The sequence below is a fragment of the Cucurbitaria berberidis genome, assembly GCF_010015615.1.
Source record: "Cucurbitaria berberidis CBS 394.84 unplaced genomic scaffold K460scaffold_2, whole genome shotgun sequence".
Taxonomy (NCBI): Eukaryota; Fungi; Ascomycota; class Dothideomycetes; order Pleosporales; family Cucurbitariaceae; genus Cucurbitaria; species Cucurbitaria berberidis.
Genome location: NW_024468936.1, coordinates 5,860,337 through 5,874,132, shown reverse-complemented (window position 1 = coordinate 5,874,132; position 13,796 = coordinate 5,860,337). Strand labels below are relative to the sequence as shown.

The 13,796-nt window shown below is 51.1% G+C and overlaps 7 protein-coding genes across 7 annotated transcripts; 4 read left to right on the top strand and 3 right to left on the bottom strand.

Annotated features, from left to right (window-relative positions):
* Positions 1–966: 966 nt before the first annotated feature.
* K460DRAFT_354013 (cytochrome P450) lies at positions 967–2,636 on the top strand (the record flags this gene model as incomplete). Its single annotated transcript, XM_040931757.1, has 2 exons — positions 967–2,344; positions 2,395–2,636. 2 exons carry the CDS (start codon positions 967–969, stop codon positions 2,634–2,636), a joined length of 1,620 nt encoding a protein of 539 aa, XP_040791685.1.
* Positions 2,637–5,065: 2,429 nt separating this feature from the next.
* K460DRAFT_280836 (uncharacterized protein) lies at positions 5,066–5,287 on the top strand (the record flags this gene model as incomplete). Its single annotated transcript, XM_040928438.1, has 1 exon — positions 5,066–5,287. One exon carries the CDS (start codon positions 5,066–5,068, stop codon positions 5,285–5,287), a length of 222 nt encoding a protein of 73 aa, XP_040791684.1.
* Positions 5,288–6,856: 1,569 nt separating this feature from the next.
* Positions 6,857–7,662, bottom strand: K460DRAFT_85289 (uncharacterized protein). The gene has a single exon (XM_040938755.1). It carries the CDS (start codon positions 7,575–7,577, stop codon positions 7,104–7,106), a length of 474 nt encoding a protein of 157 aa, XP_040791683.1. The 5' UTR covers positions 7,578–7,662; the 3' UTR covers positions 6,857–7,103.
* Positions 7,663–8,334: 672 nt separating this feature from the next.
* On the top strand, positions 8,335–10,184 carry K460DRAFT_375833 (uncharacterized protein; the record flags this gene model as incomplete). Its single annotated transcript, XM_040934812.1, has 5 exons — positions 8,335–8,518; positions 8,580–9,320; positions 9,373–9,798; positions 9,849–10,063; positions 10,140–10,184. The coding sequence occupies 5 exons, from the start codon at positions 8,335–8,337 to the stop codon at positions 10,182–10,184; spliced, it is 1,611 nt and encodes a 536-aa protein (XP_040791682.1).
* On the bottom strand, positions 9,887–11,924 carry K460DRAFT_365022 (inositol 5-phosphatase-like protein). Its single transcript, XM_040933106.1, has one exon. The coding sequence runs from the start codon at positions 11,516–11,518 to the stop codon at positions 10,250–10,252; it is 1,269 nt and encodes a 422-aa protein (XP_040791681.1). The 5' UTR covers positions 11,519–11,924; the 3' UTR covers positions 9,887–10,249.
* Positions 11,602–12,182, bottom strand: K460DRAFT_85304 (uncharacterized protein). Its single transcript, XM_040938756.1, has one exon. The coding sequence runs from the start codon at positions 12,012–12,014 to the stop codon at positions 11,685–11,687; it is 330 nt and encodes a 109-aa protein (XP_040791680.1). The 5' UTR covers positions 12,015–12,182; the 3' UTR covers positions 11,602–11,684.
* K460DRAFT_365021 (NAD(P)-binding protein) lies at positions 12,039–13,773 on the top strand. Its single transcript, XM_040933105.1, has 4 exons — positions 12,039–12,855; positions 12,909–13,334; positions 13,386–13,524; positions 13,573–13,773. The coding sequence occupies exons 1-4, from the start codon at positions 12,350–12,352 to the stop codon at positions 13,612–13,614; spliced, it is 1,113 nt and encodes a 370-aa protein (XP_040791679.1). The 5' UTR covers positions 12,039–12,349; the 3' UTR covers positions 13,615–13,773.
* Positions 13,774–13,796: the final 23 nt, after the last annotated feature.

Sequence of the window (13,796 nt, the reverse complement as noted above, 5' to 3'; positions counted from 1 at the left end):
TTCATGATCTCACGGACCTCGTCCGTCAATAAGTTTCTGGCCCGGCCGGTACTCAATATAGAAATCTTCAAAAGTCAGACTTCTCCATCGATTAAAGCAAATCTCGAGTCGTATAGTGGTCAGTATTTCGGCTTGTCATTCAGACAGATCGCCGGAGGCCGGGGTTCGGTAAGCTCAACTAAGTCCGCAGGTTCGAGTCTCAACACTAACATTAATAAAGATTCCCCGCTCGAGAGTTCAAAGCTTAGGCGTCTTCCACTTCTTTTTGCGCTTTTTGCGGTGTCGTGATTTTTGAGGTTGCGGTATGCCGATGGGTAGCGTGGTTACTGAGAGGTAACATGACTGAACAGGAATCAATATGTATTCCGTGATCCCTTTCGAGGCTGTAGGATGGGAAGGGCAGTTGAGGCAACATGCGCGGGTCTGGCCATTGGCTCTGAAGACCTACGTATCATACGCATACGAGATGGCGAAATCCTGTTGCTTCATTTCCTGAAACGACACTTCGCAACAAGACACTTGCTATGTTTGCCGTAAGTGGATGAAGTTGTCTCGCGGATTCTGTGAAGGTGGAGAGATTTCAATGGGGGCACCCCGCGGCCCTTCGGATAAACCAATCCGAATCGCTTCCAACACCGCGCGGGCCGGCGCAAAACATTTTGTCTGCAACAAGAAGCCCAAGTCGAATGCACTTTTTTGCTATTTTAGATGGCTAAGCAACAATTGTCAAGTCTTGCAGCTAAGCGTAATGTGGCGCCCTACAGCGCTGTGACCTGATTCGGGAACCTTAACCCCACATCCTCCTCACGTCAGGTATGCGGAACAACAATAGCGAGCTACACAACTGCCGAACGCCACGTTGGAGGCAGTAGGATCGCCCGAATCTCAATGTGTAAGTAGATGCTTTCTTGCTGTCATCTCTCTCTATCGCATCCTTTTTTCTGGCCCCCGAGCAAGTGTACTAACATGGCGATAGAGGCCCTACTACAGCTGCCAGCATATGTCTGGCTCTCCCTTCTCCTCGCCGTACCTGTCGTAACACTCCTCCGCGATGTCTGGATATGGCTGCGAATGCCCCCAGGCCCGACGCCACTTCCATTCGTCGGCAATAAATTCGGTCTACCCAAAACGAAGCCATGGATACAGTTCCAAGAGTGGTCAAAGGTCTACGGCCCGATCTTCACGATTTGGATCGGTCGGAAGCCTACAATCGTTGTCTCAGACCCGAATATAGCCGTAGAACTGATGGAGAAGAGAAGTACAAAGTACTCGTCGCGACCGCGTATGGTGGCTATGGGAGAGATACTGTGGGATGGCGCGAGTATCCTGGTACAACCGTATGGCAAGGAATGGAGCGTTAGGAGGAAGCTTTTACATCAGGCCCTCACGCCAAAGGCCCTCCGCTTGTACAAGCCGGTACAAACAGCCGAGGCGTCACGGCTATGCTGCCAGCTCCTCCAAAGCCCGACAAACTGGGAGAAGCTCCTTGAACGCTTCACATCGAGCATTGTATTCTGCGTCGCGTATGGTCACCGCATTGACTCGCTCAATGCTGAGGTCATTCACCAGCGCTTCAAGTTCATGCATTACGCGTCGTCATTGAATGTGCCTGGCAAATACATGGTCGAGTCGTTTCCGGTTTTGAAGCACATCCCGGATTTCCTCGCACCCTGGAAAGTGGATATTAAAAGGCGTGGGAGAGAAGAAGCGGCGGCGAACATGGCCCTAGTAAATGTTGTTCAATCCGATCTGGCACGAGCGAGAACTCGAGGCGACGATATCCCAGACTCTCTCTGCAAGCTACTCCTAGAGCTGCGCGAGAGAGAACATATTCCCCTTTCAGACCGGGACTTCTCTTACATTCCAGCTTCTCTGTTTGGCGCGGGATCCGACACAACAGCCTCTACGTTATGCACTGCTTTTCTCGCACTCGTCACCCACCCTGAGACCCTGCGTGCTGCTCAGAAGGAGCTTGATGCTGTCGTGGGATCCACGCGGACGCCGATATTTGATGACGAATCGCAACTACCGTACCTCCGTGCCCTCGTTAAAGAAGTCTTGCGCTGGCGTCCCGTTGCCGTCCTTGGAGGCACACCGCATGCCTCTACGGAAGACGACCACTACGAAGGCTACTACATTCCGGCCGGCACTACAATCCTCGGCAACTCGTGGGCCATAAATTTGAATGAAGCATACTATCCCAATCCACACCGTTTCGATCCATTGCGCTTCCTCGATGTGGCGCTTGCTGAGAGGTCCAAAGCCCCAACATCGTTAACAGGCAAACCTCACCCAGCGAAAGCCGGGCATTCGTCCTTCGGATGGGGACGACGTATATGTCCAGGTGAGCTTACTCGTTACCACATAGACTTTTCAGTACTAATGTAGCACCAGGTGCCGATCTTGCCGCGAATAGCTTATTCATTGCGTTGGCGAAGATCATTTGGGCGTTTGATATTCTACCCGTCGAGGGAAGGAACTACGATACTTTTGCATATACCGAGGGATTCAATATCCGGCCACAGAAGTTCCCATGCGCGATCATCGTCAGGAGTGAAGCACATAGGCAGGTGCTGGAGAGGGAGCTAAAGGAGGCTGAAGCTGTGCTCGAGAGATTTACGCCTTTTGGCGAATGATATAACCACAGTAAGCGTCCACATCCTGTGATAGCTAGGCAGTTCCCACGTAGCCAACACATGTGTAGACACTTGATCGAAAGGCAGACTGAAGACAGACACCAGCTGCTACATCAGGATAACCGCCCGTGTAACGCCCTATACTAGCGCTGACAAAGGCACAATGTATTTCGAATTATAATGCCTAATTAACGTCCTCTGCCGTCAATAGACTAACTTTTGTACAACAAGGGCTCAAAAGGTTTACATCTAGGAAAGATACTGAAGATGGCCTCATATTGGCATTTCGTCTCCGGGGTCAATATGATGAAGGTTGCCTGGAGATTTTGCAACATCGCTCTGACGGTCAGCTTTGATGTGTACGGGCAGGATGGCGGTCTATAACTGCGGGATCGGAGTCAACACGGGTCTGCCCTTTACGATAAACCGTAATCGACCATATGTGTTTAATGTTTGTCTTGTTCAAAACTACTTCTTCGGGAAAGTGACATCACGTTGTTATCAATCGGTGGGTAATAAGAGAAGCTTCCAGAGTGCCAGTTCCGGGGCTCGCTGCCATATCAACATGATCATAATGACGAAAACCCGGGTCTACCCGATTCTGTTGGAGTTTGCAGTTGCGGCGTTAAAGCTGTTGGGACCACACGCGCTCCACTGAACCACGTGCGCTTGAATCTGACGAGAGCGGCTCGGAGTATAACGATCGATCAAGAAAACTTGAGAGAAGCAACCTTTAGCAGCTAGCATCCAGCATCAACCAGATCGCAAATTGTCGCAGATATCTCGGTCATCAGCAAAATCCTGAGGGTGCGTCAAGCTTCCAGCGTCTTAGCTCCTTTGATTTGCTGGAACCGATTTATACGATCCGTTGATTTTCAGGTTTACCGCGAGTTGGAAAGCTTAATCCGACGGGAAGCTCGAATTCCATGCGTGGGTGGAATTGTAGAAGTTCTAGACTGGTAGCTCGAAGTGGTATACCCCACAGTCGAACCAGAAAGCTAAAACTAACGGTCCTAAACGTAACGCCGTCGGATGGCTCGGCAGAGCTAAATGTACAACTAGAAAAGGGCGGAGGGTCAACGAACGGTGAGTTCGTGTGTGGATCAAAATGTTTCGGAGAACGGATGCTTGTAAATGCCGGGAGAGGATTGCGTGCGACGAATGTCTTGCGATAATTTCACGTGATTGTGTGAAAGCGCATTGCCCAGCACTATTTCGACAGGAGTTGCGTCCAACGTCTTGTTGTGCATGTCTGTGCATATCCTAGATTGGGCACGCAGGAATGATTGAGCACTTTAGGCAGCATTGGGTGAATATAATGCAAATAACGCACAGGTTTGGACCACCTCTTGTAGATGCTCATTGTAGTCCATTCCGAGTAAGCTAACAGCAAGCGAACACGTATTGCAGAAGGCTGAAATGTAGCGTAGCGAGAGCCATATGTAAGTTGTCGCGAGTGGTTTCTTGGGTTGCTTTCAGACCGTTGGGTGCTGACGATCTCGGTACCCAATGAAGATGTTCGAGTGATAAACGATTAATTGGGCTCTCCTAGTCTCCATAGTAATGGCCAGGTTGTCTAGAACGGGTTGAGTTGTCATTTCTCCGCACGCTGATGTGATATTATGCTGTTTTGCAGATTTGTGTAAACTACGAGAAACGGCGGCTCAGCCTCCGCGTAGGCAATGATTGGCGGTATTAACGGACCGAGAATGGGGGTCCTTGGCAAGGACTGACTGTAGCTTCGGTACTTAAGTTCAATGTATCATGTATATGGGAGCGAAAATGATCAGGGCTGTACGTCCGTAAGATCCCTGAGTGGTGGTGAGTAGGAGGCGCACTGGCCAACAAACCTGGTAGTCTAGACTCGGAGCTGTGGACCGCGCAAGATCCACGACCCTCTTAAATCTTCTGACCATATCGGCATTGTCGGAATGATTCAAAAGGGCGGTATCCAGTGTCACATACTCATCTCTTTCCACCAAGTTACGAGATATAAACCTAAAGCATGCTCCTATCCAAACTACGTTGACAACACGCGACTCCACGTTCCTCCTTTGTCACTTTGACCCCGAACGATACACCTATACGGCTATTGGTCAGAACCTGTCAGGGTAGCACTTTGAATACGACCAAGATACGCCGACATACATCCGCGCTACCTGTGATTAAGGTTGTGACTGCCGGCCAGAGCACACTAAAATTCACCCTGCATCCTTGACAGCCGTAGCCACGACATCATCGGGCATCACGGTCCTAGCGCATATATTGCAGTGCATTTCCTCGCCAGGAGTATTGTTTCGACTCCGAAGACATTACAAGTTTCAAGCCATAGGTTTCTCTACCACCAAACCTATACAACGCTGGCCTGCAATACGATACAACACCACACAATCTCTACCTACCAAACAACCTTCGGCACCATCATCACAATGTTCTCCTGCGTCAACTACGAACGCGGATGCCGAGGTCGCTGCAATGCCTCGGGCGGTCGATGCGAGAACTGCGTCACGCTCAACCTTCAATCAATACGCACCACCAACTCCACCTCGATGCCATCAGTCAATGCACGCCAATCAGCAGCCTACTCAGCAATGACCAATTCCTTTGCTTCACTCTCGCAACTCAACTCGCAGTCGCAAAAGGCTCAATGACCGCCGACCATCTGAGCTTGGTCACGATCAACACACAAATACGAAACTGAACGAATCTTTTGAACCTGTATCGACTTAGCGACGGTGTTAATCATTGAACACCATTTTTTCTCCAATACCATTCGACTTCTGCTATCATAGGTAGCATCGGAGGACTTTGAACCGGCATTTACATGGGATGGGCTTTTGCGTTTTCGTGTTCCATATACCACTATTCTACTTTTTAATACGGATTGCACAGGCGCTGGCAAAGAGCTACAATTGTCGCTTTAGACATATGAAGGCGCACATATACCGCTCCGGCAGCATGCGCAGAGTACTTGGTGACGAGAAGAGTACATATGAGAAAGAGAGATACATATTGGCAGCTCAATACAAGATCAATTAAGCAACATCACTCCAATCTTCTTCGCTACAGCCTATCATCGCTGATATGCATTTTTCGCAGCTCGCATTCTTGATGTCAAGCTCGCAGCAGATGCAGAATACGTGAGACAGACACCAGACATGGTAATACCATTACAAGCCCCACTTTCAACCCCCCCCCTATCGCGACACCCTTGCAAAGAAACGTTCTGGAGTGACCAGACCCTCACGAGTCCACTCCGGAAAATAAATGTCCCTCACACGACCCGCATCAGAGAAAATTACAGGCCCATGCAGGGCATCGCAGGTCGCAAGAAAACTTTCCATGCCTAATTTCCTTGGACCCTTAGCCCAATGCTGCCGCCAAGGTCCGTGTCCAGAGTAGAAACTGATGTCCTTGCTCCACATCGATCCAGATGCGCATAATGATACTCTCAGATGAATCGGACTCGACGCTGGAGATCGAGCATCAGGCACGAGAAGCCAATCAACGCACGCGACATTGTGTACGCGAAGCGTTAGCAGCCGCTGCGCAATGACGTTGTGGCTGCACTGGTTGGCCCGACGCAACCCGATCAAGGCATCCAGGTCATGCACGCGACTGAAATACAGGAGTGGGGTTAAATTGGCGGGCTATCGTGAAGCGGGGTGAGGTTCTTGGAGAAGTTGGGTTTAGGTGGTGGCCCGAATGGGACTGTGGTCGCAAATTGGGAGCATGCGTACGAGGGCCTTGCATTTGTGGTGCTGCAGATGTGGATAGTGGCCGCGAATACCGAGGCGCGATCACGATGAAGTAGCCGACCATGGCCAGTCGCAGTGTATTTACCAATGCCAATGCAACCATATCTCGATGAGGGGGATTTCGTCGACTGCACTCCTACCCACCATATCCCAAAGGGTTGTGTTGTATCCCGGGCACAAAAATCTGCGTCGGGCAGCGGCTGCACGTCCTGCATGTACTATGCAACTCCCAAAAGGACACAAGACGTGTCCTTTTCCGTAACCTCTCATTGAGTGATAAGAGTCCAATAGTTGGGAAGCAGGGCTCCCGTGGCGACTTCGGACATTTGGCAATGCAATAGAACAAAACCACAAAGCGTAGTGACATCTGGACCCCAATAAATACACGGTAAACATAAATCGCATTTAGCAAGAAATACTCTCAGTACACATTTTGTTTGCGATTGTAGTATTTTTATTCTAATCCCTTCGCAACACACAGATTTTAACAAGACTCTAAACCATTCTCAATATGAAAGCCCAGCCTTGAACCTTCACACCGCACAATGCTTCAGGATCCCCCCGACACTCAGCTCCACTTTTCCATCGATTCCAGACCCTTTGATTGACATGCTTTTCGCTTAGAAAAGAAGTTCTTCAGCCACCCCGGTATTCCCCTAAATTTAGCGTCATCGCCTCATCCAAGGGTTCAGGTTCAGGTTCTGTAAATTCATGAAACGGACGAGCACGGTTGACGGAGCGCGCCCGGACGCTCGTATTCCGACGTCATTCGAGCGGGCCCGTTGAACAAGAGGTGAGCGGTCTGGACCGCTGAGACTTGATCAGATCTGACCTGGTGACACTTGGTATCGTTTTTGAGGGGTTCGTTATGTACGTGTACGTCAAGGCACCTGAACGGCAAATGTTGTGCTCGTTTACCGCCTATGTCAACAGCATGGGTGAAAGACGAATCACGTGGCTGTAATATTGGCAAGTGCTGACTGAGGAATATTTTTCCTGATAGGAAGTAGTGTAAGAGCCACCCTTGGATGCTACTTCTGGTTGGAAGTATGCGGAATTTTGCATTCATGATGCGCTCTACATTACTTCCTAACACGGTAGTTTTTGCTTTTGGCATCGATTGCAGTAGGATGCAGTTCCGCCAATAAGGGATCATGCACACCCAATCACGAACTCTGATCATTGCTTAGCGCACATCTTTTGCGAGAGCAATACAAGAGAGCTTTCTGATAAAGCATGTGCGGCATTCTGTTGGGTGCGCTACGGCATTTGAGCTCTTCGTGCCCGGGCGTCGCACAAGCTGCCTTACAATCTGAATGCAATACCAATAGGCTCCGAATTTAGATCCTATAACTAATCATGGCTCCTGGAATATCTACCAGTTATAGTACGACAAAGCTGAACACCTGCAACGCACGGGCTCAGGAAGAAGAGTGAACACATGCTCGGGGACAGGGAGTTGCTTACTGATGTAGTCGCCAAAGCTTCTAGAACAAATGGCTCATTAGGCATCAGCCGCATCGAGCAATCATCAGCCCTATCAGCCCTACCCATCTCTCGTATCTCCGTGGTGTGGAAGGCACAGCGGCACTGTTCACATAGCTGAGAGCGGAAGCGGAGGCATGGCCGTCGTGGCTTACATCAATGGTGTGTCCCTGTGTCCAAATTGTCCAAATTGTCCAATGAGATTCGCATTTCCTGTTGTGCCATACCACCCACACACGCGCTGAATCAGCCTGCTCTTCTCATCACCACGCCCTTCGTCCGCAAGTAGAAAAGCGATCGCCTGCGGAATGGGTAGCCTATCTCCGGAACAACTGTAGCAATGGAGTACATATCCCCTTCTAGGTGCAACAGCTACGAGGAAAACTTCCACAATTTGCAACGCCAAGGGTCTTGAATTTGGTCGACATCACCGAATTGGACTACAAGCTGTTCCAATGTATCGTACATATTCAGATGCTTCCTCAGGCGGAAAAGAAAAGGCAAAGAAGCCCAAATACAGGGTCAGATTCCGACATGGTGTATATCCGAATCCGGAAGGCCAAGCTACTAGAGCAGATATCAAGAAGTACGAGTACTTCTTTGGAGGCGGACAGGTGTGGGTCGGTATGCCGGGGAAAGGTATGTTGCACATTTCCTTTGCTTGAATTGAGGACTGCTCCATGTGCTGACGAGGTCGAAGTGAACTTTGTCGATGAATCTGCGCAAGTCACCGAAGACTTTGTAAATGGAGGTAGAGGTGGAGGTGGATCGAGCGAGAGATCTCGAAGCTCATCGAGACTTCTAGTTCGACCAGGGAGAAACGAGAGGATACCACGAGCTACATCGCGGCGAAGCCCTCGAACCACGGAGCTCAGTTTTTGTTCGGTAGGGGTTCCCTCGACCGATCAAGGAGCCGTGCCTACAGCAATGAGAACAGTCTCAAGCAGCCCCTGGCAGATCCCATCCCATCCTCGCTACCACACAAGCCCTGCGCCTGGATCAGCTTACAGCCATGAAGAAAGTTCACCTTCTAGTTGGCGCGACGATGTTCCTTCCCCGTTCTCGCTCACCAACCTCTCATTGCCCACAACCACGCAAGCTCCTGGGGTAGCATGGCCCATAGAAAACCCTATTGACGCCCACCTTTTCCGCTTCTGGATAGACAAAGCATCGGCATGGTGGGATATTACCAGCTCACACAATATCTTTAGAGAGGTCGTCCCGAAACTTGCGCTTAGTAACGCCATGCTGATGAACGCCATCTTCATGATATCGGCGCAGCATATACAACGCGTTAATCCTGCTTTCCCAGCAAGACCATACATGTACCATGAGCGGATACTACAACAGCTCATACCCTATTTGGCGGAAAGAGGGAGGATTGATGATGAAGCGACCTTGGTAGCTGCGATGCTGCTCAGGAGTTTCGAAGAATTTCATGGTAAGTGAAGGACTAAGCTCCGCGTGTAGGTTAAATCGCTGACTCTGTATAGCTGGAACACAAGGCCAGCAAATGCTTTCCACGTTGGAATTGTTCCAGGGCCCCAATTACTGGCTATTTGACATGTCGAAACCTGTCGTACAAGCATGCTTCATGGTGCATGTGCATTTCGAGATCTTCCACGGGCTACTGAATCGGCCAAGCATGCGCATCGACTACCGCGATTTTCCCTTCCCTTTCCTGGCATCACCATCCGACGACGTGGCTTGGGGAAATCGAATTGTGTGGCTGTGTGCGCGCATCCTACAATGGACTGAGAGGGGCTTGCGCACTACAGAAACTTGGCACCAACTGACAAACTTGGTAGATGCGTGGGAAAGGGAGAGACCGATGAGCTTTGACGCATTCTTTTGTCGAGAAGAGAACCTAGACTTTGCAAGAGATCTGCCAGAGCTATGGTTCGCGAGCCCATGCCACGGTGAGTGCAACTTCTAACGTTGCAAAATTCATTACTCATGGCTTGTGTAGCGGACGCTCACCAACACTTGCGTATTTGTCGCATGGCGCTGGCGACCAATTCCCCAGAGGTTGAGCATGACGAGGTGCAATTAGCTGACGTTACGGCGCCCACGAGGAAAGCAGTGTTGAAAGGGCTGATAGAAATGATGGCCATTGCTCGATGCAACGCGCATGCGATGTCCGCACCATTAATAGCAGCTCACGCCATCCACAAGTTCGCCGTGGTACTGCAGGATAGCCTGGATCAATGCAACATGATCGAATTTCTTGAAGAAGTAAACGCTATGGGATGGCCAACAGCAACTTCGATGGAGTGGCTCAGAGAGCAATGGTGCCGAGGTGTAGGGAGTCACGTAGAGCAAAGGATAAATCAATCTTGTGAAACCTAGACGGTATCCAAACACGGCGCATCATCTGCTCAACCACCCAGCTATCCACAGGCTGCCCAGAAGTGCACCAACGCCAGTGACGAGAATTGCGTTGCCCTTGCCGGTCAGAGTGAGGTATGATAGTATCCCAACAATGATTTCCCAGCGTCGAGCGGCATCCCTCCTGGCCTTCCACTGCGGATTGATTGGAAACGGAGGCTGGGAGCGAATATCATCTGGATCTAGAGGAATAGGTTTGTCGTCAATACGTAGCGACAGGGCTACTGGCCGATGATCAGAGGTGTTCTGCACAGGGAGAGCTGTGTAGATCTGCGGCTCGAACTTGGACGAAGAGAGAGATGGTAGATATAGTATTCGGTCACACCAAGAAGGATACCGGTGTTTGGACCACTCCCACCTCTCGTCATCGGAGCTCTTCACAGCGTGGGACGTGGAGTATTTGTATGTGGGCGGAAAGCTGATAGGCAGTTCCTCAAAACCGTGGAGTGTTCGACTCGCCTGCCTTTCCCTCGTCAACTGGTCGTTTTCCAATAGCTGTGAGTAATGCAAAGGCGACGACTCAGATGCTGTGGGTTGGGGATAGGACTTGTAATCTTCATCTCCTGGTGGCGTGTCATGCGTTCGATAATTCAGATCGCCATAGAAAAAGACGTGATTGCCAGCGGTGAAGAGACCGTTGTGGTCCGCTGGTTTGTCACCCGATGAAACAAGCAGCGGCGTCTCTTCACTTGAGCTGTATGCCGACTCATCACCGTTCACGAATACGAGATTTCGCACAATGTTTTCCCAGTCCTTATTTCTAGGCTGCACATTGCTTTCCATGGGTGCCAAATGGGCTGCCGCGAAAGTTAGATGCAGCAGATCGTCCGTGCCTGGGCAGGATAGGCCAACCCGCATTGCAATAGCGCCCTTGTTGCCCATATTAGAGAATCCGACACCGGCTCCTGCTGATTGTATCCATTGTATCCGCTCGGCGAATTTAGGCTTGGCGAATATCATAAGCGCTGTCATGCCCAGGCTCCGCGTTGCAATATGCTCGAGCTGTTCGCTGCCATTGCTGTGCAGATGTGCGGCAAGCTGGACAGTAGTAGTAACGCGATCGAAGTACGGCTTGAGGTATGATCCTCCGAGGAACGAGTAGGCGATGGGGGCAATCTCTTGTAGTGATATAGCGACCAAGTCAGGCAGCGGGGCGGCTTTGGGTAAGGCGTCGAACAGGGAAGGCGCCAGGGCTTGGGGGTCGACGAGTGCGCGTGCACAGTTGAAGGTGAGGAGGTATAGCTCAAACATTGTAGGTTCGGCTCGGTGCTGAGTAGGCGTGTGTCAGTCAGCAAGTCAAAGCTGGGTGGGAATGATCACACAAAGCAAGGTCTAGCAACGGCGGCAGGAAGTACTTGAAGCATGTAGGAGGTCGCCTGGTTGCACATGGAGACACAAGATGAGAGTAGATCATACACTAGCTGATGCTTGGAAGCGCTGCAACCAGTAATTGTGGCACGGGAAGCTTCAACACGCGTGGAGTGGGTCGGGGAAAGGCCGAACTTTGTGGGGGTCGTGAATAGGTGTGGTGGTGGTGGTGACCAAGCTTCGAGCAGCAACTGTCCTCGCGTGTGACAATCAGTAGCTCACCGCTCTCCACAATTTTTCGTGGGAGTGGGACGGAAGACGACGGCGTGAAGAAAAAGAGGAGACGATGATAGAGGACAAGCCAGCCTGTGGACATGCAGGGCTGATCGCTCGCCTTTCTGAGCCCGCCAACGCTCTCCCTGCATTGGACGTGCGTCATCGACCTCAGCCGCTGAAGACATTCGGTGGGGGTACGAAGCTGGAGCTCCTGAGAGCTTTAAAATGCTTTAAAATACCTTGCGGCGCCGCATCGACATCGTGACATGCTCACTCTTGATCCAATTGCTTTTTTGTCTACTTGATTCAGCTTCCGAGCCGACGTTTAGCGACCCGAACACTTCAGCATCGCCTCGAGGCGCATCCTAAAAGTCTTTAGACTCAGCCTTGCGACTCACGATACCTGGGCGCCTGCATTCTTTCTTATAAAGCGAAAACCCCCCTGCATCGAAACTGCAGTTTCCACCCCAATTGCAAGCCTGTTTGCTTTCCCCAACCATGTTCAAGTCACAAGTTATGCGTCACGTCGCGCGTGCGACCAGGGCCCAAGTTCCGCGAGCAGCGGTCCGACCAGCACGACCAGCGGTTGCCTCGATCCGACACTTTACCTCTGCCCCCAGCCGCTTTGACAAGAGCACCGAGGACGAGCACAACGCTTACACAACGGCGGCCGAGCCTGGAGAAAGTGGTGACCATGAGGGCCAGTTTGCACGAACAAATCAAGACATCAAAGTAGAGTACCCCGAGGAGAAGGATCTCCCTCCTTCGCAGCCAGTGCAGGGCAGAGGAGGTATCCATGCTAAGAGGACCCTGGCCTCGTTCTCCCTCGAGGGCAAGACGGCCGTCGTCACTGGCGGAGCTCGAGGTCTGGGTTTGGTCATGGCGCAGGCCCTGGTCACCTCGGGAGCTGATGTTGCAATTGTCGACATGAACAGGGAAGAAGCACAGCGGTCAGCAGAAGGGTTGATTGAACTCTTCCAGAAGGAAAATGAAGGGACAGACAAGTGAGCATACACGAATTCTCGCAACTAATTACGACGACTGACCGAACCCCTAGGCTTCCCAAAGTCACTGCCCACTTCTGCGATGTTTCCAGCCCCACGTCAGTCAACCAGTCATTCGCCGAGATCCTCAGACTCCACGACAAGGTCGACAACCTCGTCACCTCCGCTGGCTTTACGGAGAACTACGATGCCATCTCCTACCCACACGACCGCATGCAGAAGCTATGGGGGGTCAACGTTGATGGTACCTATCTATATGCCGTGACCGTGGCGAAGCACCTCATGGAGAGGAAGGCACCGGGAAGCATCGTCATGATTGGTAGCATGTCTGGCGCTATTGTGAATGTTCCACAGCCACAGGCCCCGTACAACGCGGCCAAGGCTGCCGTCCGCCATCTAGCATCCAGTTTGGCGGTCGAGTGGGCACACGCAGGTATCCGCGTGAACTGCATCTCCCCTGGCTACATGCTTACGGCACTGTGAGTGATCCCAAAGTCGGGATGAAGCTTTCCGTTCTAACATGTTTTCAGGACAAAGAAGATCCTTGACGATAACCCAGACCTTCAGAAGCAGTGGACTTCTCTGATTCCCGTCGGTAAAATGGGACGTCCCGAGGATTTGATGGGTGCCGTTACCTTCCTCTCTAGCGACGCTAGTCTCTACGTCAATGTAAGTCACCTCCCAAATCAAAACATTGCTTTGCTGACACTGTCCCAGGGCGCGGATCTGAGAGTAGACGGAGCGTATACTTGTACGTAAGTCATGACAAGGTTCAGGATCAAGAATGGGAATAGACGGCGGCGAAGAGGGTGAGCAGGCGCGTGCGAATATAGATCCAACGTTGCTGCACTCGTAGAGAATTCACAAAAAGTGGCTTTAGTGTCCCCTCGTAATTAATTGCTTGTAAACGTATCCACGTTCACTTCAAATTATGTGCTCGG